Source organism: Protopterus annectens, chromosome 14.part0 (assembly GCF_019279795.1).
Source record: "Protopterus annectens isolate FY-2018-M chromosome 14.part0, PAN1.0, whole genome shotgun sequence".
Classification (NCBI taxonomy): Eukaryota; Metazoa; Chordata; order Ceratodontiformes; family Protopteridae; genus Protopterus; species Protopterus annectens.
Genome location: NC_056748.1, coordinates 51650729 through 51677857, shown reverse-complemented (window position 1 = coordinate 51677857; position 27129 = coordinate 51650729). Strand labels below are relative to the sequence as shown.

At 43.2% G+C, this 27129-nt stretch overlaps 1 protein-coding gene across 1 annotated transcript in view; it reads right to left on the bottom strand.

Moving 5' to 3' along the window:
* DLG5 (discs large MAGUK scaffold protein 5) overlaps positions 1–27129 on the bottom strand; it is a 3463687-nt gene that overhangs the window by 1283377 nt on the left and 2153181 nt on the right. Inside the window, exon 19 of the mRNA XM_044055764.1 lies at positions 24710–24857. Coding sequence (XP_043911699.1) covers positions 24710–24857 — 148 coding nt within the window. The remainder of the gene's footprint in view (positions 1–24709; positions 24858–27129) is intronic.

Sequence of the window (27129 nt, the reverse complement as noted above, 5' to 3'; positions counted from 1 at the left end):
TATTTGTCAACAATTTCTTTTTAAGCAGTGACATTAAATATTGCTGATATTTAAGCATATGAAACTGAAAATGTAAAGCCCTTACAGCCAGGGTAGCAGAAGTGTAGACTTTTTTCCCCCATCTGTCTAGAGCCCTAGAATCCCTATCAGAGGGGACAGGGTTTTTTGCAGTGGAAGCTTTAACCCCTCTGGGACCCTGAGATATAGTTTCTGGGTCAGCAGCGGGGTTTTTATATAGGAATTTATGAGAATCCGGGACCCTGTAGTATCTGTCTGGCTTAGCAGGTGCAGGGGGTAAAGAGTCAGGGGACATGCCGGACTCTGAAAATACATCATCTACAATGTCTAGGACAGGTGGAATAGCAAGGGGTCTGTGCTGAGGAAGTAGCAGAAAGTCTCTGAGCCTTTTCTTAGATTCAGAATAATCTTGGCTCTCCCAGTGGAAATGCTCCCTCATTGTATGCAGGGTTTCCCCAAAAGAATAATCCTCAGGAGGAGAGGCTGAAGGAATGGATTCTTCAGCATCAGAATCCTCATAGAGAAGCATGGAGTAATCCTGTTCAGAAGAGGAATCAGAGGAAACAGAAACCTGATCAGAAGAATCATACTCTGTCTCTTGCCTAGGCCTCTTATCAGGAGGAGGATGGGAACCTCTGATCAAAGTAATTAGGTCTTCGGCCATTTTGAGCACCTGTTTTTTAGGCATGGAAGTCTGAGTAGGAGAATGCTGTACTTGTTTCTTTGTCTTTAGAGCTGCTTTAGTCTTTGAAGCTGAAGATGGCTTAATATATAGTTGTGTAGGTCTGAAGACACCCTCAGAAGCCGATGCCTGCTCAGCGCCTCCGGACCCATCTGCGGGAATGATTTCCAAGTGTCCAATACCTTGAGTATCCAGAGGCCCAGTCGGCTCCACGTGGGAGTCGGAAGTGGCCTGTGGCTCTGAAGTAGCGGGCGCCAGGGGCTGCGAAAGCGCCTCACTTGAGAACTGGCGACTGGCCTAGCAGAGGCCTCGTCGTTGATTTTGGACCTCGGATGCCTATCCTTTTCCTTGTCCTTGCGTTTTTTGTAAACTCCGGTTGTCGGCTGGTCTGATGGCATTATATAATTAAATCTTCGGCCAAAGTAATGAAATGCAAAATCGAACCGACGCTTAATATTGCATTGGTTAAATCTAGCACAAAACGGACAGCTAGCAACGTTGTGATCAGGGCCTAGACAAGGAATACAGTAAGAGTGAAAATCCTTATGAGGTATTTGCTTCCCACAAGAAATACTACTGTTAACTTTTTCTGACATCGGTCTGGAGCAAGAAAAAAAGTTTCCCCAATGGGGTACTTAGCTTTAATGAAGACTTTGGTTCTGAAATTCGGATTTGAAAATTTCAGGAGTCTGCCGACCAGCACTTGTGAACTGCTTTTGCTTCGGGAACCACGCGGCAAGAAAGACTGAAGAAAATGGCGTCGGCTGCATCTTTTATACCCCTGGTGCACTTACATCAGGGAAGAGGAGACAGCAACCGACGCCGGACCTAGACTTTGGAATTCTGGCCGACCGAGGGTAGCCTGCCAGCAGGATAACCCAAGACTAATGACTGCAACAGTGAAACACGATGAACATGCAAACATTTGACAACATTACTAGAGAAATGATTCTAAGAGCCAAGCCAACACAAGAATGAAGAAAAGAGATCTTGTCAATAGGGATGACCTGAAGTAGGTATACAAAGAATAGGCAAGAGGGGGCTGGAATTTACTGGAGAAAACTGGTAAAAGAACTAAGGTACAATGAACAAATAACTAGAGAGGGAAAGCTAATAGAATGGGATGAGGCCAAAAACACATACGGACTGCAGGATAGAAACTGTCTTCTCTACCAGAGACTGATATAGTATAGGCAAGCACAAAGAGTTAGGGTGACCCTAAGTGAAAAAACTGCTCTAGTATAAGTGTTAGTTGAATCAAGAACAGAAACTACTGTTAAAAAAGGGATAATTAGTACGGTAAATAAAATATTGCATGATAACTATAAGAATCAAATCAGACGTTAGAAAAGATTGGAAAAAGAGAGTGGATTAGCAAATTACAAGGGAGGGACATACGTATGGGTCCCAAGAATGCAAGAAAAATCTAGAAGGTAAAGTTTTTCCTTGCTCGGAAGTGTTTGTTGTTTGAAATGGTATTATTATACCACCAAGCAGACGTCAGTGAATTATTCCTCAGATAGACAGAAAATGCTGCAAGTCTGATGTGAAATAAAGAGGTAAATGTCCGCATGCATTTGAGGAGTCTAATGGATTGGTGGTCTTTACTTTACTTCCCTCCTGAGTACTACTGGGGGAGCAAATGGTTGTAATTAATGAAACCACTCTTTTGCGCTAGGGCATAGAATCTCAATTACCCAGACACAGTCAGGCCAAATTAAGTTTAATGCTACTGGCTGCAAAAAAAGCTATTACTAGAAAATGGAAATCAAAAGCTAATCCAGCTTAACTGAGGTAATGAATATTGCAAAGGAGATAAAAGAATTCAATGTGGTATCTTTACAAAAGGAAAGGAGCAAACTACATAGAAATAAATGGCATTTGTCAGAAGAATATTTACATGTGAATTGCAGAAAAAAAAATCTTACTCACTACATTATTTGTACACCAACCCAGTCAAATCACAAATCACTGACATGCATACTGATCAGTTCTACAATACAAACAAAAACAAAGTGGGTCTGTCATACAGACCAAAACAGTAAAATAAATGCACTTTTTAAGACAGGTACACAGACTACAAGCACAAACTACTCTCATCTGTACCCAAACAGAAACACAATTAAAAGGAGGTTCCATACTATAATACTCCTCGTATATCTTACATCATTTGTCTTTCTGTCTCTTTCTCTCTCTCTGTAGACAAATATCTTTATCTATGTACACATGCATACAGATTCCCTTTAGAAACCAGAAATCCCATTTACTGAAATCCAAAAGACCAAGATGAAAAACCCGACATCCAGGAAGACAGACTGCCTGGAACACCGACAAAACACGAATTATAAGTAACCTAGCGTCGACCCGCGAACACACTAACACCAAAGCACACAAACACCCACACATGTGGGGGTTGCGCCCTCCACACACCCCGTAACTAAATATGCCAACTCTGACATCGTATTACTGTGGAGGCAAGGGGCAAAGTCAAAGTACAGTTGTGTACACTTACCATAAATGTAGATGTTCGAGTGTATTCACTGTTGCAGTCATTACATTTGGGTAATCTGCTGGCAGGTTGTCCTCAATGGGCCTGAATTCTAAAGTCTTGGGTCCTGCATCGGTTGCTGTCTCCTCTTCCATGACGTCAGGTCGTCAGGGGTATACAACAAGAAGCCAACGTCATTTTCTTTAGTTTTTCTTGCCCCCGATGTCAGGTGCCCCCAAAAAGGTAGCAAAAAAATATATATACATGCATCAATATAAACTTTACCTTCATCTACAAGCAAATACACCACATAGGTTGTAGAAGATAGAGAAGGAAAGAAAAACTCCAGAGTGAAAGGGGGGTGGTGGGTGGGTAACCTGGACTTCAACAGTGAATGCACTCGAACATCTACATTTATGGTAAGTGTACACAACTGTACTATGTTCTTCGTGTTCCACTGTTGCAATCATTACATTTGGGTAGAATCCCAAATCTATGGTTGGGAGGCTGGAGCTAAACAGCATTAGGTGCGGCTATAAGGCCCTGCAGAACAGCAGTGGCAAAGCCTGCCCTGGACTTAGAGTAGAGAGGCAAATGGTAATGCTTTGTAAAGGTGTGAACAGAACTGAAAGTAGCAGCCTCTAGAATGTCTTTGGTTGGTAGTCCTCTGAGAAAGGCTGCTGAAGTAGCTGCAGCTCTGGTAGAATGAGACTTAATGCCCTTGGGCACAGGTTTACCATGGTGTAAGTAGCAGAAACGAATGCAGTGGCTTATCCACTTTGAAATAGTCTGCTTTGAAATAGCCTTTCCTTCTGATCCTGCAGCATATGTCACTAGTACTTGCTCAGTTTTTCTTAGAGCTTTAGTCCTGCTCAAGTAGAATCTTAGCTGTGTATGTCCAAGGAATGCAGAATTCTCTCCCCCTTATTCTGTAGATTTGGATAAAAAGTTGGCAGATGAATAGTTTAGTTAAAAGCCACACTAGAAACCACCTTAAGCATAAATGTTGGATTTGTCCTCAGAGACACCTTATCTGGGTAAAATATGATAAAAGGCTCCACAGCCATGAAGGCCTGTAGCTCTGAGACTCTTCTTGCTGAAGTAATTGCTAGTAGCAGAGCTGCTTTCCATGATAAGAACTTTATATCAGCAGTAGCAGCTGGTTCAAATGGAGGTAGGGTGAGCTTTTCCAACACATAATTGAGGTCCCATGCAAGTATTGGCGATCTTCTACGAGGCCTTAAATTTTTGGCTCCTCTAAGATACTGCTTTAGTAATGGATGAGAAAAGATTGGTGGCTCTGTATTGTAATGAGCCGAAATGGCAGAGGCATGACTTTTAATTGATGAGAAAGATAGGCCTTTGTCAAGCATCTCAGTCAAGTATTGTAATATCTGAGGAATATTCGGTTCTGCTGTATCAATTCCTTGTGCTTGATTGCAAGCACAGAATCTCTTCCATTTATCAGCATAAGATTTTCTAGTACTAGGCCTTCTGGCTTCCAAAATGACATCCATCACAGCTTTACTGAGAGGTGTTGTTTGTATAACTACATGATCAGCCATGCTGCCAGGTTCAGTGTCTGGAGTTGACTGTGCAGGATCTGATTGTTTTGCTGGGACAGTAGTTGAGGTCTTTGAGGTAAGGTCCAAGCTGGGTATTGAGACAAGTTCCTTAGGATTGGGTACCAGTACTGGCGGGGCCAGTCCGGGGCAATTAGTATCATCTTTGGTTTCTTTTGTCTGACTTTTAGGAGGACCTTGGGAAGAAGAGGCAGTGGAGGAAAGGTGTAAATTGATAGGTTTTTCCAACTGAAGGATAGGGCGTCCACTTTCCATGCTTGTCTGTGATAAGTCCTTGTGCAGAATCTTTTCAATTGATAATTTTGAAGGGAGGCAAATAGATCTATGTCTGGGCTCCCCCATTTCTTTGTTATCATGCTGAAGACTTGTGGATCTAGATTCCACTCATGAGGATCCATAAGGTTTCTGCTTAAATCATCTGCCAGAGTATTTGGTTTTCCTGGCAGGAATTGAGCTTGAAGATGTATTTGTTAAGTCAAAGCTGTGTCCCACAGTGCCATGACTAATCTGCAAAGGGGGTATGAGTGCATGCCCCCCTGTCTGTTTATATACCACATGACCGTGGTGTTGTCCGTCTTTATCAGTAATTGTCCTGGATGAAGCAAGTCCTTGAAGGCTGTCAGGGCATTTTGAACAGCTAGCATCTCTTTCTGGTTGATATGTAGATGCATTTGTTTTGGGGTCCATATGCCCTGAATATATCTTCCCGCCATGTGGGCTGCCCAGGCATAATGTGATGTGTCTGTTGTTAAGGTCTGGCTGGCAGGGGGTAGAGTGAAGGCCCGTCCCGTGTTTTGGTGACATGCCTTTGGCCACCATAGAAACTCCTACTGTAGGTAGGGAATGAGAGGAAAGTACAGTTTTGTACCTACCATAAATGTAGATGTTCGAGTGTATTCACTGCTGCAGTCATTACACTTGGGTTATCCTGCCGTCAGGCGGTCCCGCAGTCGGCCAGAGTTCCAAAGTCTTGGTCCGGCATCGGTTGCTGTCACTTCTTCCCTGATGTCAGTGCGCTAGGGGTATATAAGATGCAGCCGATGCCATTTTCTTCATTTTTTTTTGCCCCAGATGTCAGGTGCCCCCAAATAGGTAAGCAATACATATTGCTAATAAAACATACATAAAAGGTAAAACGAAAACCTTCAGTTACCAGCAAATACACCACATAGGTAGTATAGGGTAGAAAGGTATAGAAAAGTCCCAGCTAAGAGAGAGGGGATGGAGGGAGGGTAACCTGGAATGCAGCAGTGAATACACTCGAACATATACAGTTATGGTAGGTACAAAACTGTACTATGTTCATCATGCTTCACTGCTGCAGTCATTACACTTGGGTTGAATCCCAAAGCTGAGGTAGGGTGGCTGGTTCTTTATAGGATTTGGGGTGGCTATAAGGCCCTGCAGCACAGAATAAAGAGGCAAGTGATAATGTTTGGTAAAGGTGTGCACTGAACTCCCAAGTTGCAGCCTCCAAGATATCTTTGGTAGGTACTCCTCTAAGGTAGGCAGTTGAAGTGGCTGTTGCCCTGGTGGAATGTGGCCTAATGTTGCTAGGTACAGTTTTCCCATGCTGTGTGTAGCAGAAACAGATACAGTGTCCTATCCACTTAGAAATGGTCTGCTTTGAAATAGCCTTTCCCTGTGATCCTGCAGCATATGCTACGAACAATTGCTCAGTTTTCCTGAAAGCTTTTGTTTTGTCCAAGTAGAAACGTAGCTGTCTGTGTATGTCCAATGAATGCAGAAGTCTCTCCCCTTTATTCTGGGGATTTGGATAAAAGGTTGGCAAGTGAATAGTTTGGTTAAGAGCCACACTGGAGACCACCTTTTGCATAAATGAAGGGTTTGTTCTTAAAGAAACCCTGTCTTGGTGAAAAACGATGAAAGGCTCCACTGCCATTAGTGCCTGTATCTCTGAGACTCTTCGTGCTGAGGTTATTGCCAGAAGTAGAACAGTTTTTCATGACACATATTTTAATTCTGCTGAACTGGCTGGCTCAAAAGGAGGTAAAGTTAGTTTTTCCAAGACAAAATTGAGGTCCCAAGTTGGTGTTGGTGCTCTCCGGGGCGGTCTTATGTTTTTAGCCCCACTGAGGTACTGTTTTAGCAATGGATGAGAGAAAATAGGAGGATCTGTGTTGTAATGAACCGAGATGGCAGAGGCGTGGATCTTAATGGATGAAAAGGATAGGCCTTTGTCCAGCATCTCAGTTAAGTATTGTAATATCTGAGGGATATTCGGGACAAGAGGGTCAAAGCTTTGAGCCTGGTTCCAGGCACAGAATCTCTTCCACTTTTCTGAATAGGATTTCCTGGTGCTAGGCCTCCTGGCCTCCAAAATGACATCCATAACAGCTTTAGAGAGAGGTGTTGTCTGCTTGACTAAGGAATCTGCCAAGCAGCCAGATTTACGGTTTTGAGCTGGCTGTGCAGGATCTGATTGTTTTGTTGAGTCAGAAGATGCAGAATTTGAGGTAAAATCAATGGTGGGCCTTGAGCTAAGTTCTTTAAGATTGGGTACCAGTGCTGTTGTGGCCAGTCTGGGGCAATCAGGATCATTGTTGGCTTCTCTTGTCTGGCTTTTAGGAGTACCTTTGAAAGGAGAGGCAGTGGTGGGAAGGCATAAACTTTTAGGCTTTTCCAACTGAAAGAGAGCACGTCCACTTTCCATGCTTGTGTGTGTAAGTCCTTCTGCAGAATTTCTGTAGTTGGCAATTCGTTGGGGAGGCAAAAAGATCTATGTCTGGGCTCCCCCATTTTTGTGTTATCATGCTGAATACTTGTGGATTTCATTTCCACTCATGAGGATCAATGATGTTTCTGCTTAAGTCGTCTGCCAGAGTATTTTTCTTTCCTGGCAGGAATTGTGCTTGCAGATGAACTTGATAAGTTAGAGCTGTGTTCCACAAGGTCATGGTTTGCCTGCAGAGGGGATAAGAATGAGTGCCCCCCTGCTTGTTTATGTAACACATAACTGTGGTGTTGTCTGTTTTTAGTAATAGTTGTCCTGGATGCAGAAGGTCCTTGAAAGCTGTTAGGGCATTTTGTACAGCTAGCATCTCTTTTTGATTGATGTGAAGATGCATTTGGTCTGCGGCCCACTTGCCCTGAATACATTTTCCTGCCATGTGTGTTCCCCAGGCGTAATCCGAAGCATCTGTTGCTAGTGTTTGCCTGGTAGTGGGTAGAGTGAACGGCTGTCCCTTGTTGAAGTGACATGCCTGTGCCCACCATCGAAACTCCTGTTGTAGGCAGGGAATAACTGGTATTACTGCTTCCAAACTGTGACAGTGTTGTGTCCAAACACTTTTTAGGTACCATTGTAATTTCCTCATATGCAGTCTGGCATATGGTATTAGTAGTATGCAAGATGCCATGAACCCTAAAGCCTGCAGAATTTTTCTTGCAGGGAGTTGGGGTTTTGTTGCCATCAATTGAAAGTACTGCGTCAGTTGTCTTTGCTTGTCTGGCGTGAGATAAGCCATCTGGGCCGTTGCATTTAAGTTGGCACCCAGGAATATTATCTCTTGTGAGGGCACTAGTTTTGACTTCTTTTCGTTTACTGTGTACCCTAGAGAAATTAGCAATCTTTTGACAAATGCCAGATGCTTTAGAAGAATGTCCTTGCTCTCTGCTTGAATAAGGCAGTCCAAGTATGGATATATTTGAATTCCTTTTTGTCTGCAAAATGCAATTACTGGTGCCAGGCATTTTGTGAAGACCCTGGGCGCAGTAGATAAGCCAAAGGGCACTGCAGAGAATTGGTAATGCATTGAACCAGCTATGAATCTGAGGTATCTTCTGTAATTTTGTCTGACAGGGACATGCAGGTATGCCTCTTTGAGGTCCAAAGTAACAAGCCAAGCCTTCTTGCCCAGCATGAGAAGAAGCTGCTGAAGAGTCAACATTTTGAATTTCAGAACATCCAGGTAAGTATTTAGAGTAGAAAGGTCCAGTATGGGTCTCCAGGCTTTGTCCTTTCTGGGGACCAGTTAAAGTATTGAGTAAAATCCTTGTCCTTGCTCCTGTTGTGGCACATTTTGAATAGCTCTCATGTCCATGAGGGCTGTAATTTGTTTTTGTGCCTCTGCCCATTGATTTGATGGCAGGTCTGGCATTCCTTTTAGCCTTGGTAGAGTGTGAAAGTGGAACCTGTAACCTTGAGATACAATATTCAGAACCCATTTGTCTTGGGTGATTATATGCCAATTTTGTGAAAAAAGTGCTAGTTTTCCCCCTAAGGGAGGTTCCAAAAGGTAAGTGCTTGGCATTTGAAGGGGGAAGTCATTGAGACTGTTTCCTAAAAGGTTGTGACTTGTCTTCCCCTCCTTTTGGGGTTGAAGCACCCCACTGTCATGGTCTGTAAGAGCCTTGGGGCTGAGATCTGCCTCTTGGGCATCTGTATCTGCCTCTTTGCGGTCTGTCTGACACTGGAAAGGACCAATTTTTGGAAGGCTAATTTCTGCTGAATCAAGGAGGCTGTACCTGTAAGAAATCCTTCACTGTTTGCATAGATTTTGCCTTATCCTCCATTTTCTTTAATACCTCTTCTGGCTTAACACCAAATAAAATATCCTGCTGTAAAGGAGCATCCAATAATTTTACCTTAACATGATCAGGTAAACTTTGTTCTTTTAACCAAGCATGCCTTCGTATCACAGATCCTGTAACTGCTGCACTACAAGAAGCCTCTAATGAATCAAAACCACATTGCAGAGAATGTTTTCCCACTTGTTCAGCTGCATGCAATAAATCCTGCATTTCCTTATTGTCAGGATATTCTGAACTTGTAAGCATTTTCTGTTTTAACAGAGACATTAAATATTGTTTATATTTAAGCATGTGAAACTGGCAATTTAAAGCCCTCACTACTAAAGTTGCAGAAGTGTAAACTTTCTTCCCCCATCTGTCTAATGCTCTAGAATCCCTGTCAGAGGGAACTGGATTTTTAGCTGTGGAAGCCTTTACCCCTTTGGGACCCTGGGAAATAGTTTCTGGGTCAGCAACAGAGTTTTTATAAAGAAATTTGTGAGAGTCAGGGACTCTGTAGTACCTGTCTGGCTTGACTGGAGCAGGGGGCAAAGAATCAAGATTTAAAATGGATTCAGAGAACACATCATCCACAATATCTAACACAGGTGGAATAGCAAGGGGACTTTGCTGAGGCAATAAAAGACGGTCTCTGAGCCTTTTCTTGGATTCTGAGTAATCCTGGCCCTCCCAATGGAAATGCTCCCTCATGGTATGTAAAGTTTCCCCAAAAGAGTAATCCTCAAGAGGAGAGGCTGAAGGAATTGATTCTTCAGCATCAGAGTCCTCATAGGGGTGCAAAGAGTATCCCTGGTCTGAAGAGGATTCAGAAGAAATGGAAACCTGGTCAGAGGAATCATAGTCTGTATCCTGCCTAGGCCTTTTATCTGGAGGGGGATGGGAACCCCTGATCAGAGTAATTAAGTCTTCGGGCATTTTAAGCATCTATTTTTTAGGCATGGAGGCCTGTGCAGGTGAATGCTGTACTTGCTTCTTTGTCTTTAATGGCGTTTTAGACTTGGCTGTAGATTTAATGGTAAGTTGTGAAGGTCTGAAAACACCCTCAGAAGCCGATGCCTGTTCAGCGGCTCTGGACCCATCTGAGGGGTTAGTTTCCGTAGGCCCAATACCTTGAGTTTCCAGAGGCCCAGCCATCTGCAAGTGGGAGTCGGAGGCAGCCTGTGGCTCTGAGGTAGCGGGTGTCGGGCTGCGTAAGCGCCTCACTGAGAAAGTACAGTTTTGTACCTACCATAAATGTAGATGTTCGAGTGATAATACAGCTGCAGTAATCTCAGACAAAGTTAACAATTGTATTTCTTGTGGGAAGCAAATACCGCATAAGGATTTCCATTCCCTCTGCATACCTTGTTTAGGCCCAGACCACGACGTCTCGGCCTGTCGCTTTTGCGCTACTTTCAATAAACGCACTATTAAGCGTCGCGGAGTTCGCCCAGCACTTTTTTGGTAAAGCCTTTCATTATAGAATGTCGTCGGATACTCCGACTACCGTTTTGTCCAAAGAACGCAAGGACAAAGACCGACACGGGAGTGGGTACCAGTGTTGTCTTGGCCAGTCTGGAGCAATCAGTATCATCTTTGGTCTGTCTGCTTTTGCTTTCAAGAGCACCTTGGGCAGTAGAGGCAAAGGTGGGAAGGCGTAAACTGTCCGTGCTGCCCAACTGAAAAAAAGGGCGTCCACTCTCCAGGCCTTTGGATGAAAAGTCCTTGAGCAGAATTTTGTCAATTGATGATTTTTGTGGGAGGCAAAGAGATCTATGTCTGGCCTTCCCCACGCTTGGATTATCTTTGTAAACACTTGAGGATGCAATTTCCATTCGTGCGGGTCTGTCATATTTCTGCTTAGATTGTCTGCCAGCGTGTTTTCCATACCTGGCAGGTAGTGTGCTTGAAGCTCGATTTGCCATTCCAGAGCCATGTTCCAAAGTGACATGGCCAGCCTGCACAGGGGGTATGAATGTGTTCCTCCTTGTTTGTTTATGTACCACATTGCTGCGTAGGCGTCTCGCTGAGAACCGGACCATTTGTAGCCGGTTTTGGCGTGGTGTCGGTGGAGACCGCGGGCCTCGCGTGTCGGTCTTTGTCCTTGCGTTTTTTGGACAAAACAGTAGTTGGAGTATCCGACGACATTCTATAATGAAAGACTTTACCAAAAAAGTGCTGGGCGAACTCCGCCCGACGCTTAATAGTGCGTTTATTGAAAGTAGCGCAAAAGCGACAGGCCGAGACGTCGTGGTCTGGGCCTAAACAAGGTATGCAGAGGGAATGGAAAGCCTTATGCGGTATTTGCTTCCCACAAGAAATACAACTGTTAACTTTGTCTGAGATTACTGCAGCTGTATGCACGATGAACATCTGGCAAATCGGCGACTGGCCTAGAAGGGGCTTCATCGTCAGTTTTGGGCCACGGATGCCTGTCCTTGTCTTTGCATTTTTTGTGTATTCCGGTCATCGGTTGTTCCGACGGCATGCTAAAATTGAACCTTCAGCTAAAATAATGGTGAGCAAAGTCAAACTGACGTTTTATAGTGCGTTTGTTAAATCTTGCGCAAAACCGACAACTAGTGACGTCGTGGTCTGGGCCTAGGCATGGAATACAGTAAGAATGAAAATCCTTATGAGGTATTTGCTTCCCACAAGAAATACAATTATTAACTTTTACTGACATCGGTCTGAGGCAAGAAAAAGTTTCCCCAACGGGGTAGTTAGCTTTATTGAAGACTTCGACTCTGAAATTCAAATTGAAAATCTCAGGAGTCGGCCGACAGGCACTTGCGAACTGCTTTTGTTTCGGGCACCGCGCAGCAAGAAAGACTGAAGAAAATGGCGTCGGCTGCATCTTATATACCCCTGGCGCACTGACGCCAGGGAAGAAGCAACAGCAACCAATGCCGGACCAAGACTTTGGAACTCTGGCCGACTGTGGGACTGCGTGACGGCAGGAAAACCCAAGTGTTATGACTGCAGCAGTGAAACACGATGAACATTCATTGTTTCCAGACTGTGACAATGTTGACTCCATAAACTTTTTAGGTACCATTGAAGTTTCCTCATATGCAGTCTTGCATATGGAATCAGTAGGATGCAGAATGCCATCAAGCCCAAAGCCTGCAGAATTTGTCTTGCAGATAATTAGGTTTTTGTTGCCATCAGTTTGAAGTAAGTAGTCAGTTGCCTTTGCTTGTCTGGCGTGAGGTAAGCCATCTGGGCAGTTGTATTCAAACTCGCACCCAGGAATGTTATCTTTTGAGAGGGTACCAGTTGTGATTTATTTTCGTTTATTGTGTACCCTAGGCATGTTAGAAGCCTTTTCACAAACGCCAGGTGTTGAAGAAGAATGTCCTTGTTCTCTGCTTGAATGAGACAGTTGTCGAAGTAAGGATATATTTCTATACTTCTTTGTCTGCAAAATGCAATTACTGGTGCCAGGCAATTTGTAAAGACCCTGGGCGCAGTAGATAAGCCAAAAGGCAGTGCAGAGAATTGGTAATGCATTAAGCCAGCCTTGAATCTGAGGTATCTTCTGCACGATTGCCTTATTGGGACATGCAAGTATGCCTCTTTTAGGTCTAATGTCACCAGCCAAGCATTCTTGCCCAGCATGGGCAGAAGCTGCTGCAAAGTCAGCATTTTGAATTTTGGAATGTCCAGGTATGTGTTCAAAATCGATAAATCCAGTATTGGCCTCCAGGCCTTGTCCTTTCTGGGTACCAAGAACAGACGAGTAAAAACCCTGTCCTTTTCCCTGTTCTCGTACTGGCTGAATGGCCCCCATATCCATGAGGGACGTAACCTGTTTCTGTGCCTCTGCTCATTGATTTTTTGGCAGATCTGGCCAACTGTTTGCCACTGGCAGAGTATGGAAATGGAATCTGTATCCCTGTGATACTATGTTTAGCACCCACTTGTCCTGGGTTATTAACTGCCAATTTTGAGCAAAAAGTGCTAATTTTCCCCCCTAAGGGTGCTGCCAAAAGATAAGTGGTTGTTGAAGGCAGAGGGAAGTAATTGGGACTGTTTTCTGTAGGTTTGCGCTTTACCTCCTCCAGATTTGGAGGTAGAAGCTTTGACCTGTATGAATCTTGTGCCTGGTATCTGGAACCCTTAGGGCGTCTGGATTTACCCCTTTGAGCTCTGTCTGACACAGGAAAGGACCAATTTTTTGTAGGCCAGAGTCTACTGAATCTTGGTGGCTGCACTTGTAAGAAGTATTTTATAGTTTGCATAGACGTAGCTTTGTCTTCCATTTTCTTTAAAACCTCTTCTGCCTTAATACCAGAGTAGCATGCTGTAAAGGTGCATCTAGTAATTTAGCTTTAACATGATCAGGCAAGTTTTGTTCATTTAGCCAGGCATGCCTCCTAATCACAGATCCAGTAACTGTGGCCCTGCAGGAGGCCTCTAAGGAATCAAAACCACATTGCAAAGTATGCTTTCCAACCTGTTCAGCTGCATGCAATAATTCCTGTCTTAACTCCCTTTGGACCCTGTGAAATAGTTTCAGGATCAGCAGCAGGGTTTCTAAATTAAAATGGTTGTGAGTCAGGGACCCTGTAATATCTGTCAGGCTTGCTGGGAGCCAGAGGTAAGGAGTCAGGTGTCAAGCTTGACTCCGAAAACACATCATCCACAATGTCTAAAAAAGGGGGTATGGCTAAAGGCATGTGCTGAGGGAGAAGAAGGAAATCCCAGAGCCTCTTTTTTGATTCTGAGAAATCTTGACTCGCCCAGTGAAAATGCTCCCTCAAAGTATGCACGGTTTCTCCAAACGAATAATCCTCAGGAGGTGATGCAGACGGTATAGACTCCTCTGCATCAGAATACTCATAGGGAGGTATAGATATTTCCTGATCAGAAGAGGAATCAGAAGAAATAGAAACCTGATCTGAAGATTCATAATCAGTGTCTTGCCTAGGCCTCTTATCTGGAGAGGGATGGGAACCCCTGATCAAGGTAATAAGGTCTTCAGCCATTTTGATAATCTGTTTTTTAGGCATAGAGGCCTGTGCACGTGGCTCATGCATCGGTTTTAATTTTAGAAGTTGCTTTTGTCTTTGGTTTTGCAGCTGTTCTCGGTTTGATATAAAGACGTTGAGGCATGAATACACCCTCAGAAGCCAGTGCCTGCTCAGCAGCTCCGGACCCATCCGAGGGAGATACATCCGTGGATCCAATACTTTGAGTATCTCGCGGCATGCTGGACTCCACATGGGTGTCGGTAGGGGCCTGCGACCCTAAAGTAGCAGGTATCAGGGCTGCAAAAGCACCTCATTGAGTACCGGCGACTGGCTTAGGAGAAGCTCTGTCATCAGTTTTGGACCTCGACTGTCTCTCTCTGTCCTTTTCTTTGCGTTTTTTATGTACTCCGGTAGTCGGATGACACATATTTTAATTCTGCTGAACGACGACATTTCTGGGTAGTTAGATCTGTTTCCAAAATACTTTGAGGCAATAATATACGGATGCTTAATAGTGCGTTGGTTAAATCTAGCACAAAACTGACAGCCAGGCACATTGTGATCAGGGCCTAGGCAAGGAATACAGTATAAATGGAAATCCTTATGAGGTATTTGCTTCCCACAAGTAATACAATTATTAACTTTTTCTGACATTGGTATGGAGCAAGAAAAAAGTTTCCCCAACGGGGTACTTATCTTTAGTGAAGACTTCGGTTCTGAAACTCAAATTTGAATATTTCAGGAGTCAGCCGACTGGCACTTGCGAAATGCTTCTGCTTTGGGCACTGTGCAGCAAGAAAGACTAAATAAAATGGCGTTGGCTGCTTGTTTTATACCCCTGATGACCTGACGTCATGGAAGAGGAGACAGCAACCGAAGCAGGACCCAAGACTTTGGAATTCAGGCCGACTGAGGGCAACCTGCCAACAGATTACACAAATGTAATGACTGCAACAGTGAAACATGAAGAACATCATGCTGGTCAAGTGTTTACTTACTGGTGGTGATTTGTCCGTGTTCCAGACAGTCGGTCTTCCTGGATGTTGGGATTTTCGTCTTGGTCTTTTAGGTAAGTGGGATTTTGGGTTTCTAAAGGGGTCCCATGCATACACATATGTATAAACATGACATGTCCAAAGTTAGTGGGACATGGCTTTTTTAAAACTTTTATATCATTTAAGAAACAGGCAAACAACAAGCATTTATATAAAGGAAAACAAACCATATTAACATATTTCCAGTTACATTCAATAAACATCACATTTGTTCTTTTTATACCCATTATCAGTCCAACATTACATACATAGCTTAATTCCTGCCTTCCCTTAAACCTCACTCCTCTTACTGAACATTACTCTGCATGGACGGTGGGACACGGTCTTCATGCCCTATTCAGGTCAGAAAAGCCAACTGCACCACACCTCCAGCCTCACACAGACATACTAAACCAGCACTGGCAAAAAAATACACATAAATACACAAAACCATACTCGGAGGCTCAAAATAAAAACCTGCAAAAGCATCAGAGACCTCCAAAGCAGACACCCAAAAAACCTGCACCTCCCGTCACAAACCGACAAAACATAAAATCAATGTGCCGCACAATCACAGCCCTTAAGGTGAAATAATATACCTAACACACTAGTAATAGGCGACTCTATAGTCAGGCACACTGACATCCCACTCACTAGGCTGGACAAGGAGAAGGTGACTGTTAGCTGCCTGTCGGGAGCCAGAATCCGCCACACAACACAAGCACTCAAGTCACTCCAGAAAGTACAGTTGTGTACACTTACCATAAATGTAGATGTTCAAGTGTATTCACTGTTGCAGTCATCACATTTGGGTTATCTGCTTGCAATAGCCCTCAGTCGGCCTGATTAACAAAGTCTTGGGTCCTGCGTCAGTTGCTGTCACCTCTTCTGTGACGTCAGGTCGTCAGGGGTATAAAACATGCAGCCGACATCATTACATCAGTTTTTCTTGCCCCAGATGTCAGGTGCCCCCCCCCCCAAATGGGAAGCAATTAAATCTATAAATATACAAGGTTATACCGCCAACAAAAAAGCAAATACACCAAAAAGCTTTTAAGCATTGTAAAGGGGAGAAGAGGTATAGCCAAAAGAAGTCAGGGGGCTGGAAGGAGGGTAAACAGGACTGCAACAGAGAATACACTCAAACATCTACATTTGCGGTAAGTGTACACAACTGTACTGTGTTCTTCGTGTTTCACTGTTGCAGTCATCACATTTGGGTAGATTCCCAAAGCTAAGGATGGGAGGAGGAACTAAGATAGCATTAGGACCAGCTATAAGGCCCTGCAAGACTGCAGTGGCAAAGCCAGCTCTGGATTTAGAGAAAAATGGCAAATGGAAAATGCTTGGTGAAAGTATGCACAGAACTCAAGGTAGCAGCTTCTAGGATGTCCCTGTTAGGTACGCCTCTGAGAAAGGCTGTAGAGGTAGATGCAGTCCTGGTTGAGTGGTGTTTGATCCCCTGTGTGATAGGTTTTCCATGGTGCTTATAGCAGAAATTAATGTAATGGCCAATCCATTTGGAGACAGTTTGCTTTGAAATCGCCTTCCCCTCTGTCCCTGCAGCAAATGTCACCAGCCGTTGTTTAGATTTCCTTTGAGGTTTAGTTCTCTCCAAGTAGAATCTAAGTTGTCTGTGCAGATCTAAGGAGTGTAGTATCCATTCCCTTTTGTTCTGTGGATTAGGAAAGAATGTTGGCAAATGAATGGACTGATTAAGGGCCACACTGGACACCACCTTTGGCATGAAAGAGGGATTGGTCCTGAGGGACACCCAATGAATGGACTGATTAAGGGCCACACTGGATATCCCCTTTGGCATGAAAGAGGGAATGGTCCTGAGTGACACCCTGTCCGCATGAAAAATGATGAAATGCTCCACTGCCATAAGGGCCTGTAATTCAGATACCCTTCTTGTTGAAGTGATTGCGAAAAGGAAAGCTGTTTTCCAAGAAAGGAAGTTTAAATCTGCAGTAGCAGCTGGCTCAAAAGGAGGAAGGGTGAGTTTCTCCAATACAAAGTTAAGGTCCCAGGCTAGAGTTGGAGCTCTCCTGGGTGGTCTTAAATTTCTGGCCCCTCTGAGGAACTGCTTGAGTAGTGGATGAGAGAAGAGGGGAGGTTCTGTGTTATAATGAGCTGAAATGGTTGAGACGTGAATTTTTATTGGGGAAAAAGACAGGCCCTTTTACCTCAGTTAAGTATTGTAAAATCTGAGGTAAATTGGGCATTGCTGTGCTCATCCCTTGAGAATGGTTCCAGGCACAGAATCTTTTCCATTTTTCAGCATAAGATTTTCTAGTACTAGGCCTCCTTGTCTCTAAAATGATATTCATCACTGGTTTACTGAGGGATGGTAAAGGAGAGATTAGGTAATTAGCCAGGCTGCTAGGTTCAGTGCTTGAAGCTGAGGGCGCAGAATCTGGTTCTCCTGCTGAGACAGCAAGGTAGGAGTCTGAGGCAGGTGCCATGGGGCCCATAATGACACACTGCACAGGAGAGGGTACCAGTGTTGGCGTGGCCAGTCTGGTGCAATCAAAATCGTCCTTGGTTTGTCTTGATCTTTAGTAGTACTTTGGAGAGCAGAGGCCGAGGAGGAAAGGCATAAACTGTTAGGTTTTTCCAGCTGAAAGGCAGGGAATTAACTTTCCAAGCTTGTCTGTGGGGAGTCCTTGTGCAAAATTTTTCCAATTGATAGTTCTGGGGGGAGGCAAACAGGTCTATATCTGAGCTCCCCCATTTGCTTGTCAACATGCTGAAAATCCTTGGCTCCAGTTTCCACTCATGTGGGTCCATGAGATTTCTGCTTAGTCCGTCTGCCAGTGTGTTTAGTTTTTCTGGCAGGAACTGAACTTGTAGATGCACTTGGTAGCTCAAGGCTGTGTTTCACAATACCATGGCTAGTCTGCACCATGAACTGGCTAGTAGCTAGTGACGCTATGAATTGTCTTTTCTGAGTACTAGGAAAAGTCTCGAGTAGAAACCTTGTCCCTTTTCCTCTTCTAGTACCAACTGAATAGCCCCTATGCTTAAGAGAGAGAGTACTTGCTTTTGGGCCTCTGCCCACTGACTTAGAGGTAGATCCGACCAACCGCTTGGAGTTGGTAACGTGTAGAAGTGAAATATGTATCCTTGGGACACTGTATTTAAAACCCATTTGTCCTGGGTAATGAGTCCCCAGTTCTTTGCATGAAGTGCAATCTTTCCCCCCAAAGGGGCAGTCTGTTGAGAAGTTCTTGGAAGTTTTAAAAAGAAGTCACTGAGACAGTTTACCATAGGAGGGAGTTTATTACTCCCAGATTTGGAAGTGGAGGTCCCCCACTGCTTAGTCCAGTACGTACCCTGGGACTGAAGCCTGGATCCTCTGTTGGATCTGGGTTTGGACTGAGAAGGTCTGGAAGAGGCAGGAAAGGACAAATTCTTAGAAGGCCAATGCCTACTAAATCTCGGAGGTTGTACTTGTAAAAAAATCTTTAACGGTTTGCATAGATTTAGCTTTTTCCTCCATCTTTTTAAGAAATTCTTCTGCCTTGTTGCCAAACAGGCGGTCCTGATTTAAGGGAGCATCCAGTAATTTCACTTTAACATAATCTGGCAAGGATTGCTCCTTAAGCCAAGCATGCCTTCTAAGTACAGACCCAGTTACAGCAGCCCTGCAAGATGCCTCTAGTGAATCAAAACCACACTGCAACGTATGTTTACCAACTTGTTCAGCAGAATGCATTAAATCCTGTAAATCCTTACTGTCAGCACAATCAGGAATCAACATAATTTTCTGTTTAAGCAATCCAATAATATGCTGCTGATACTTTAACATATGAAACTGGCAATTCAAGGCCCTAATGGCCAAGGTTGCAGAAGTGTATAACTTCTTACCCCATCTATCCAGCGTCCTGGAGTCTCTATCAGAGGGGGTAGGATTTTTGGCAGTAGAAGCTTTAATGCCCTTGGGTCCCTGTGAAATGGTTTCAGGATCCGCAGTAGGAATTTTGAAAAGGAACTTGGGAGAATCAGGAACCCTGTAATATCTATCAGGTTTTATGGGAGCAGGAGGTAAAGAGTCAGGGGCCATGCTAGATTTCGAAAAGGCATCATCAACAATGTCCCATACAGGAGGTATAGCTAAAGGCTTGTAAGAAATTCCCAAGCCTCTTTTTAGAATCAGAGAAATCCTGACTTTTCCAGTGTAAATGCTCCCTGAGAGTATGCAAGGTTTCACCAAAAAAGAAGTCCTCTGGGGGAGAAGCAGAGGGAATAGAGTTCTCGGCATCAGAATCCTCATAGGTAGATAAGGGTAAATCCTGGTCATCAGAGGAAACAGAAATTTCAGAATCCTGGTCATAAGTATCATAAGCAAATTCAGTCCTAGGTCTCTTAGAGGGGAAAGGTTGGTTTCCCCTGAATAAAGTAATAGTTCTCAGTCATTCTTATAATTTGTTTTTTAGGCATAGAGGCCTGACCATGTGGTTTGGGTGTCAGTTTTCTAGGCATGGTTCGAGTTTTAGGCCTTGAAGAAGAAGATGGCATCAGTTTAATATTTAAGTCCGTAGGACTGAATACACCCTCAAAAGCTGGTGCCTGCACAGTGGCTCCGGACTCATCCAAGGTAGAGACATCCACAGAGGTTCCACAGTTGAAGCATCTTGCGGCATATCAGACTCCGAATGGGTCTCAGTAGAGGCCTGCGAATCTGAAGTAACGGATAACAGGGGCTGCAAAAGCGCCTCACTGAGTACAGGTGAACTGGGCGGCCTGTCTCTGTCTTTATCTTTGCATTTCTTCGGAAAGTCGGTAGTCGGATGGCTTACTGAAGACATATCAGGATAAATGAACCAAGCACCAAAAAATTTAGAAGTGCAAATATACCGATGATGGATAGTTTGTGGTTTAAATAAGGCACAAAACTGACAGCGAGGAACGTCGTGGTCAGGGCCTAGGCAAGGAATACAGTACGAATGAAAACCTTTGTGAGGTATTTGCTTTCCACAAGAAATGCAATTATTTAATTTTACTGACATCGGTTTAGAGCAAGAAAAAGCTTCCCCAACGGGGTACTTAGCTTTTAGTTGAAGACTTCTGTTCTGAAACTCGAAAATGAAATTTCAGGAGTCGGCCGACCGGCACTTGCGAACTGCTTGTGCTTCGGGCACCGCACGGCAAGAAAGACTGATGTAATGACGTCGGCTGTATGTTTTTTACCCCTGACGACCTGACGTCACGGAAGAAGAGACAGCAACCGACGGAGGACCCAAGACTTTGTTAATCAGGCCGACTGAGGGCTACCTGCAAGCAGATAACTCAAATGTAATGACTGCAACAGTGAAACATGAAGAACATCATGGTGAATGTATTTTTCCTTGTCTGCTGAACAGCTGTTTCAGTTTTAGCATTTTTACCATAATCAAGAATATGCATAATGAATGAGTTAATGGGCTCTGAATGGATCTCTCAAGTTTACTCTCTCTTTGGCTCAAATTTATCTCCAAAACCTGGGGAGATTTTGAGAGAAAAGGTGTTGAATTGCACTTAATAATGCATGTCAAATGCACCTCGTTATAGGGAAAGTTCCTCCTTTGGGCTCATTCTTTCAAAGTCTGTGGCACATGCAGCATTAGGAAGTTTTTTTTAATATGTAACCAAAACAAAGTAACAAAACCAAGAAACAAAATGTTACGTCAGGAAACTGAAGATGACCAAAGATTAGAAATACAGAACTTTAATCCACAAAGCTTCACAAAAAGTTAAAAGATAAGTGCTTTTTTTCACTTACAATACATTTTTAAGATCAGCTGTTCCATATGGAGGCTTGGTTGCCATTTAGTTATCTCACTAGATGGTTTAAGGAACAAAAATGCTTGTCTTTATTTCTTACCTGTACTTCTAATCTGCCCATCTGAGTTTCCTGCCGTAACATTTCGTTTCTATTTTTTTTATTCCAGGTTATACAGAGCTGGGGAGATACCTCAGTTTTAATTCCAGGTTATACAGAGCTGGGGAGATACCTCAGTTTTAATTCCAGGTTATACAGAGCTGGGGAGATACCTCCGTTTTAATTCCAGGTTATACAGAGCTGGGGAGATACCTCAGTTTTAATTCCAGGTTATACAGAGCTGGGGAGATACCTCAGTTTTAATTCCAGGTTATACGAGCTGGGGAGATACCTCAGTTTTAATTCCAGGTTATACAGAGCTGGGGCGATACCTCAGTTTTAATTCCAGGTTATACAGAGCTGGGGAGATACCTCAGTTTGAATTCCAGGTTATACAGAGCTGGGGAGATACCTCAGTTTGAATTCCAGGTTATACAGAGCTGGGGAGATACCTCAGTTTTAATTCCAGGTTATACAGAGCTGGGGAGATACCTCAGTTTTAATTCCAGGTTATACAGAGTTGGGGAGATACCTCAGTTTTATATGTGCTCATTGAGCTGCTCTTAAGCGGTTTCCATCTGTACAACTTTGCAACAGTCACCTGCAACACAGACACTTACGCTAGGCAGCCAGTCCTGGTAGATAAGTAAAACTGGAATCTAACAGCCAAAATTTTCATGAGACAAATGGCATTAACTATTTAGCCCATTTAAAGCTTTCCAAGTAAAATAAGCCAATGACAGATTCTATTTTTCAAGGGCAGAAAGCCACAACTCCATTGTGATTTTTTTTTTTTTTTAAATCTTGCTATGTGTCAGGACCTGAAGCTAGATGACATCCTCTGCCCGGAAGTCTGTCTTTTGAGTAGTACAGTATGACAGTGTGGTATTAAGGCATGGAGAGTGCATTTTGCTTTCAAATTTTGATATGCATTAGAGTTTGCCATCATTGGGAAGTGTAATGTGGTGATGCTGTATCTATTGATAAATTACTTCAGAGTTCCTTCTGACTGCCCTGCTGTAAATAATTGGACGAACTTTAAGTATTTGTAATCAGTCTCTGCGGCCTGCTATAGTTGTTAACTGAGGTAAACACAGTAACATTCTATTATTCGGCTGATCACTGGTATGACTTGTGACAGTCACAGTAGCTTTTCTACTCTCCTATCTTGTATTAAAATCATAACGTAATACTTTCAAAACTTGATTAAAGATTTTTCAGAGTACACTTCATAGACTGTCTTGAAGACTTTGTCTATGAAGTGTGCTCTCAAAAATCTTTAAGAAGTAGATGTATATGTTGTTCTTTGCTTTTAATAGCATTGACAAGTGAATGTATTTATATCCCGAATGTAAGATTAAGTGGTAGGTTAAGTTTCTTTTAAGTTATCAGGGTGCTAAATTTTGTCTGCACTGTCCTTGATATTTCTGCCAATCTAGTGGTCCCTCGTAACTTTTTTTTATTCGTTCAGTTTAAGTATCTAAATTGTGTTCTTAGTGCTTGGATGTTGACATTTTTGTAACACACACTAGGTTAAATTATAATTTGTAAACTGTGACTCCACTTTTTTTTTTTTTTTTTTTTTTAACTTGAGCCATGTAAATAGGTTACAAGGGTATTACTTTCAAATCTGTATTAGTGTTAGCGCAGGCTGAGTCATACACCTCTAAATCTCTCAGAGCAAGAAATCTGGACAAACCCAAAAATAATGGTGGGACAAAGGCTCAAAATAGGGACATATTTTAAATATTGCACCTGTAAACTCAGACAGTTGCTAGAATAACAGTTTTGCATTATGATTAATTTTACTGAGGGATATGCAGTCTGAAACGCAAATGTCTGCTTTTGTTTATTATTATTATTTAGTGAGTTCAATCTTCATGTTGGTATCCCACAATTCCACTGGAATGGGCAAGGTTATATAATTACGTATGCAAATGTTATGTTAATCGGTGCCCAGATTTTTGGCCAGTTCTACCTACTTTTCATGGGCTTTTGTCCAGATTTTTGATGTTTCCAGCTTGAGAGGTATGAACAACACACTCCATGTGGCCATCTGAAAGAGTATCTTAAGCCCACATGTACCACACTTCTTAAACCTAGCTGGTTTATCTGACATACTGAAACACAGAAGACAAACAGCCTAGTGAAGGAAAAGGGTTTCTAAGTTAGAAACCCTTTTATTTTTTAACACACACACGCACGCACACACACACACACACACACACACACACACACACTTTTTTTTTTTTTTTTACAGAAGAAGGAAAGAGGCAGTAAAGGCAAGGCACAGAAGAAACCATAAAAGAAAATAAATGGACCCATGCAAATAGAATAAAAAGACGGCAGGGAAAAAAGGAGGAAGAACAATTACAACAGGTAGAAAAAATTAGAAGCAAATTGTCAAAAAAAAATCACTCACTAAACCCCAAAGGAGTTCAGACAATCGCAATCCTGATGCTGTTCGAAAATGCAGCAAATGACATCTGGGGGATGAAGGGAGAACAGGGCATTATAGGTAGGGGAGGAGGTCAGATTTTTCCGATCCTGGAGCTATAGTATGCGGCCGAGTTGAATCCGATGTCAGATCCAAACCCACAGACTGAAGATCAAATAAAAAACAACTTCAGATCAAATATTTCCCATTAAGCACTGGTCATGCCCAAAAAGGGTACAAGGTTTGATTCCTTACATGTCCATTTGTCAACTGTGTGACTCTGAGCAAGTCACTAAACCAGACAGATCTCTCAGGTTGTTCCAGAAAAGGGAAACTTTTGTCCAATGTGCTTACCAGGTTAACAAATAGATGAAAAGTTCTCAAGTCAGCAAATGATTGAACAAATGAATGAATGGATCTGAACAAACAAATAAATAAAGGTGAAGGCATTCTCAAATTTCTAGGACCACAGGCAACCAGAGATGTCAAGCTGAAGTCAACATAGCAAAGATAATTCTGTTTATATCCAAGGATTACATGGCTGAATTACAGGTCTGCAAGGCTTAAGATTAGAACCATCACCCATGCTAACTTCCCTAGTCCACTGAACCACACAGGCCGCCAAAATATTACATTAATTTATAGACATTTTCTGCCTGTTATGGACTCGAACCCAGGACCTACTACACATAAGACCATAACTCTACCCATGTAGCTAGTTGGATGTTTAAATGTGTTTTCCTTCAGCATGTATAACAAGCGTTTTGCAAACAGTATGAGCTTTAAGTGGGAATGACTGCATACCTTACCCAAGGGCGAGTGTGTGTGTGTGCGTGTGTGTAAGAGACGTTTCATGGACAAGACACAGTTTGTCCTTAAGAACTGAAGTGCTGACCCTTTGTAACCAGATGCAGAACAAAAGGAACATTTGGGGAAAATTGAAGTGGGACAGAGAGTCTGCTCCTATAAAGCTATTATACTGATATTTGTAACAAAGGTGTACAACAAGGACAACTCGACAAACTGGTGTCACTTACTATGTTAACTAAGCAAGATGACTATAAAAGGCAGTACAAATAGTAGAAAGAATACCTGGGATGTGACTGAGGATGGCAGATCTGGCTACTTGGCACAGGATGGCAGTTAGTCTGGTGGATCCTGTGACTCCATGCAGTGTAAACTGGATTTCGCATAATAGCTGTTCTTGCTGGACATGGTGCAAGATTCCTGGGCACATTTCCTGCAAAACAAGAAAAGTTATATAAACTGATGACATAAAGTACAGTTGTGTACACTTAGCATAAATGTAGATGTTCACGTGTATTCACTGTTGCAGTCATTACATTTGGGTAATCTGCTGGCAGGTTGCCCTCAGTCAGCCTGATTAACAAAGTCTTGGGTCCTGCGTCGGTTGCTGTCCCTTCTTCCATGACGTCAGGTCATCAGGGGTATAAAACATGCAGCCGATGCCATTACATCAGTTTTTCTTGGCCCAGATGTCAGGTGCCCCCCAAACGGGGAGCAAATAAAATTAAAAACACAAAAAATATGCCTCCAATCCCAAAAGCAAATACACCAACAGGGCTTTTAAGCATACTGAAAGAAAGTAGAGGTATAGCCAGAGAAAAATAGGGGGCTGGAGGGAGGGTAACCAGGACTGCAACAGTGAATACACTCGAACATCTACATTTATGGTAAGTGTACACAACTGTACTATGTTCTTCGTGTTTCACTGTTGCAGTCATTACATTTGGGTAGATTCCCAAAGCTATGGTTGGGTGGAGGGAATTATACAGCATTAGGACCAGCTATAAGGCCCTGCAGGACAGCAGTGGCAAAGACAGATCTGGATTTAGAGAAAAGTGGTAAATGGTAATGTTTGGTGAACGTATGAACTGAGCTCCAGGTAGCAGCTTCTAGAATGTCCCTGGTAGGAACACCTCTGAGAAAGGCTGTAGAAGTAGATGCAGCCCTGGTGGAATGGGATCGGATCCCCTAGGGGATAGTTTTTCCATGGTGCATATAGCAGAAAAGTACAGTTTTGTACCTACCATAAATGTAGATGTCCGAACTGGATAGCATCTGCAGTCATAACAAGTGGGTTGTCCTGTCGTCAGGCAGCCCTGCAGTCGGCCGGATTCCAAAGTCCGGGTCCGGCTTCGGCTGATGTCGCACTCCACCCGACGTCATCTCTGCTGGTCTTCGGGTATAAAAGCATCAGCCGACGCCATTTTCCTCAGTGTTTCTTGCCCCAGATGCCAGTAGCCCTCTTGCAGGGTAAAATTTGGATAGATGCCAATGTTTCCAAATAGATAGAGGTAAACACAACAATAAGCATATATGTACATATATACAAACAAATACACCATAAAGACTCCCCAACAGCTAGCTATTAGGAGGGTAAACACCCTAGGAGTACCACAGAGGGAAGGAGGGAGGGTAATCCTGACTGCAGATGCTATCCAGTTCGGACATCTACATTTATGGTAGGTACAAAACTGTACTATGTCCTTCATGGATGCATCTGCAGTCATAACAAGTGGGTAGAATACCATAGCCAACTAGGGAGGAGGATAAAGGTAGATTATGGTGTGTTTAAGATCCCTTGCAGTACAGCAGTGGCAAACCCTGCTCGGGATCTGGAATAAAGAGGCAAATTATAATGCTTGGCAAATGTATGCACGGAGGTCCAAGTAGCCGCCTCAATAATGTCTTTGGTTGCCACTCCTCGTAAGAAGGCTGTGGTAGTGGCTGTTGCCCTTGTAGAATGAGGTCTTATGTTCTGTGGAATTGGTTTTCCATGGAAGGAGTAACAGTATCGTATGCAATTTCCTATCCATTTGGAGATTGTCTGTTTGGAAATAGCTTTTCCTTCCCTTCCTGTTGCATAGGCTACAAAGGTTGGTCAGGCTTTCTGCTATTGTTTGTTCTGTCCAAGTAGTAGCGTACCTGTCTATGTACATCCAAGGTATGCAGTATTCTTTCCCTCTGTTTTGTGGGTTGGGAAAGAAGGAAGGTAGGTGGATTGCCTGGTTTAAAGATACTCTGGATACCACCTTAGGCATAAATGTAGGATTAGTCCTCAAGGACACTCTATCTTGGTGGAAGATTAGGAAGGGTTGCACTGCCATTAAGGCCTGTAGTTCTGAAACCCTCCTTGCTGAAGTAATTGCCAGTAGGAAAGCAGTTTTCCATGACAGGTGTTGTAGGTCTGCTGTTGCTGCTGGTTCAAAGGGTGCTAGTGTCAACTTTTCTAGCACAAAGTTTAAGTCCCAAGCTGGTAATGGTGGTTTCCTGGGAGGTTTTACATTCTTGATTCCTCTGAGGAACTGCCTGAGCAAAGGGTGCGAAAAACAGGAGGATCAAAGCTGTATTCTGCTGAAATAGCTGATGCATGTATCTTGATGGAGGAGTAGGACAGGCCTGAATGAAGAAGTTCGCCAGATACTCCAGAATGTTAGGCATATCTATGTTTGACACATCTTTTCCTCTTCGGTACTCCAAATGACAAA